General features: G+C 39.4%; 1 protein-coding gene across 1 annotated transcript; it reads right to left on the minus strand.

Moving 5' to 3' along the window:
- Nucleotides 1-1,778: 1,778 nt before the first annotated feature.
- On the minus strand, nt 1,779-2,606 carry LOC138784163 (C3a anaphylatoxin chemotactic receptor-like). The gene has a single exon (XM_069959674.1). The coding sequence runs from the start codon at nt 2,604-2,606 to the stop codon at nt 1,779-1,781; it is 828 nt and encodes a 275-aa protein (XP_069815775.1).
- Between the last annotated feature and the right edge of the window lie 563 nt (nt 2,607-3,169).

Consider the following 3,169-nt stretch of genomic DNA (forward strand, 5'->3'; position numbering starts at 1 on the left):
ATTATGCTGTAAAAAAAAAGGAAGTGGTAGTGCAACAATGGTCGAATTTAAGTGAAGAGGGCAATGTGGCTTTTAAAGGACAACTCAAGGCAGGGCAATTTATTTGTAAAGGTATCGGGAGGGTGAAAGAAATTACATGCTCTCACCTCCCTGGCTCCAGCGCTGATTCCGCATACTGCCGCTCCAGTCTCCCTGCTCCCCGGCTGCATCCTGGTTAGAAAGAGAACCCGGGCCGTCATATGTCAGGGGGAATCAGCCAGTCAGTGGCCATAACTGACTGCTGACTGAGCGGCCCTGAAATGTCGCAAACCGGTCCCCTTTTTAACCAGGAAGCGGCTGGAAACCGGAGCAGCAGTACACAACATCAGCGCTGGAGCCGGGAGGTGAGAGAAAATAATTTCTTTCAGCTTTCCCCTCCCTGGCACTTTTACAAAAAAAAAAATCACCCTGCCCAGAGTTGTCCTTTAAGTAAATAGGGCAGTGCTGCAGTACTTAGCTCCACTGCTACTGCTTCTAAAAGTACAGATCTCTTGTCTGGAGAGTGACAGTGTCTCGTGGCTGGAGACACCAAAGATACAGAGGAGGACAACGGGGAGACAAGCATTCCTTTTTTTGTTTTGTTTTTTTGTACATCCGCCATCTTTATTTAATGAATTAAAAACAAAGCTTGCACACATTTGCTTCATGAACTAAGCAAATTTTTGTGAACCTTGTTGCATTTAATTGCTCCACCGCTATTTAAAATACATTGATGGAAAGAAAGAGCTGCAGTAATCATAAAAAAACATTAAAAAATGTTGTTCAAGGGGGGACATTTACCTTTGTGGACACATTAGGCTGCATTCACACATCTGTAGATTTTGTGGACCTATGGACGGTGAATGCCTGTCACGGATTGTTTCCCTGCCCGGCAAGATGTATCAACAAAAAGCAGCAGGGGAAACTCTTTGAATCGTTGCGGCTCTGTAAGACAGAGCCCACATTTACTCTCCGTAAGTCTGCAAAATCTACAGATGTGTGAATGCAGCCTAGGGCTGGGTTCACACTACGTATATTTCAGTCAGTATTGTGGTCCTCTTATTGTAACCAAAACCAGGAGTGGATTAAAAACACAGAAGGGATCTGTTCACACAATGTTGAAATTGAGAGGATGGCCGCCATATAACAGTAAATAACTGCCATTATTTCAATATAACAGCCGTTGTTTTAAAATAACAGCAAATATTTGCCATTAAATGGCGGCCATCCACTCAATTTTAACATTGTGTGAACAGATCCTTTCTGTGTTTTTAATCCACTCCTGGTTTTGGTTGCAATATGAGGACCACAATAGTGACTGAAATATACGTAGTGTGAACCCAGCCTAAAGGTTATCCAGGATTAGAAAAATATCTGATTTATTTTAAAATCAGCTCCACACCTGTCATAAGGCTGTGTATGGTATTACCATTAACACTTATTCACTTTAGCAGAATTGAGCTGCTATACCACACGCAAACTGAGGACAACAGTGGTGCTGTTTCTGGAGAACAAAACAGCTATGTTTTTCTAATCTTAGATAACCTCTTTAGCAGTTTCAATTAAAGTCATTTGACATGTAAAAAGTTAGTTTGAATGACAGGTACACTTTAAGGCTAATTTTACACAAAGGTCTTTTTTTGTCTGTTTTAAGGATGTTTTATGCAAATGACAGCGGAACATAGCCTAGAATTTAAAATACATATTTAAACCGTGTTATATGTTTTTACCACTTGCCACTTAACTCTTCTACTTTAAATTTATGTACTTCCAGGAGTTGGTGGCTTTAAATTCATTTTAAAGTTTTTGCCTTTGATGACATAAATAATGGGATTAATAACACTATTAAAATAAGCCAGACAGTTGAATGCATTATATAATATAATATCAATGTTCTTCTGTGGCAGCGCCGGCATTAGTCGCCAAGTATGATATGGAAACCCTGTGAAGAAGAAAGACGTTATAACTGCTGTGATAATCCTGTATGGGCGATAGTTTTTTTTATTTCTCTTGAGTTTGTTAACTCGCAGAAGCACTCCTCCATAGCAGAACAGAATAATGAGGAAAGGTGCCACAAAAGAACAGACAAATTTAGAGATATACATGTTAAATCGGTAAGTTTTGTTGCCGGAACCATCTTTAAAGGAACAATCAGAAACATCTTCATAAAAATTGTTAAGTAAGACAAAAGGACTAGTTAAAAACAAACTCATGATCCAAGTGAAAACAGATGCGATGCGGGCAGTTGTGCGGGTTCTATGAATTTTTGACCAAAATGGCCACATTGTTGAGACAAAACGATCAATGCTCATGGCTGTCAAAAAGTTGACGCTGGTGCCCATGGTTACACTTAAGATGCTGCTTCCAATTTTACAGAAGTGAATAGTTGAATCCAGGTTACTTTCTATAATGCGTAGTGGAAGAGATGCACAGCACATAAAGTCCACGATGGCCAGGTTAAGGAACCACACAGAACTGATGTTCCTCATTTTCCATCCAGCAATCCAGATGACTAAACCGTTCCCTATAACTCCAACAAAGAAAGCAATACTGTACAAAGCTGTGGACAGCGTTGATATGGTTTTCATTAATTGTGTATGATTTACCTGATTTGCTGTATTAACTACATAGGAGCCAATTCCATTATATGAGGGGGTAGTTTGTAGGTTGTCATACGAGTTGTAGGTTTCACTAAAGCAAGTTAGAACATAAAGGAAAAATAGTTAGGGACATTTTCACTTTAAACCTAAAAGTGGGTATGGATTTGTAGCACAGCAGTTTCCCCACTTACTATATATATATATATATATATATATATATATATATATATATATATATATATCTGTTTCCCTAAAAACAGGGCATCCTCTAAAAAACAACAGGGTTGTGTCAGTAAGCCTCTCCAGCATACAACGCTTTTTAGCAGTGGCTGCAAGGCAGGGACAGTGGAAGAGGCATTGCACATCCGATGTCCCTGTACCAGTAAGCTGTGTTCAAACTTGGAGAGACATCCCCTGAAAATAAGACCTAGCTCATCTTTAGGAGCAAAGATTTATATTAGAATGGCCCCCAGCTAAATAGTTTTTTTTACTTAAAAGGGAAACTACAAATCTAACCTGCTGATAGCTTCGTATTGCACCCATGTACAGCA

The sequence above is a fragment of the Dendropsophus ebraccatus genome, chromosome 2, assembly GCF_027789765.1.
Source record: "Dendropsophus ebraccatus isolate aDenEbr1 chromosome 2, aDenEbr1.pat, whole genome shotgun sequence".
Lineage (NCBI taxonomy): Eukaryota > Metazoa > Chordata > Amphibia > Anura > Hylidae > Dendropsophus > Dendropsophus ebraccatus.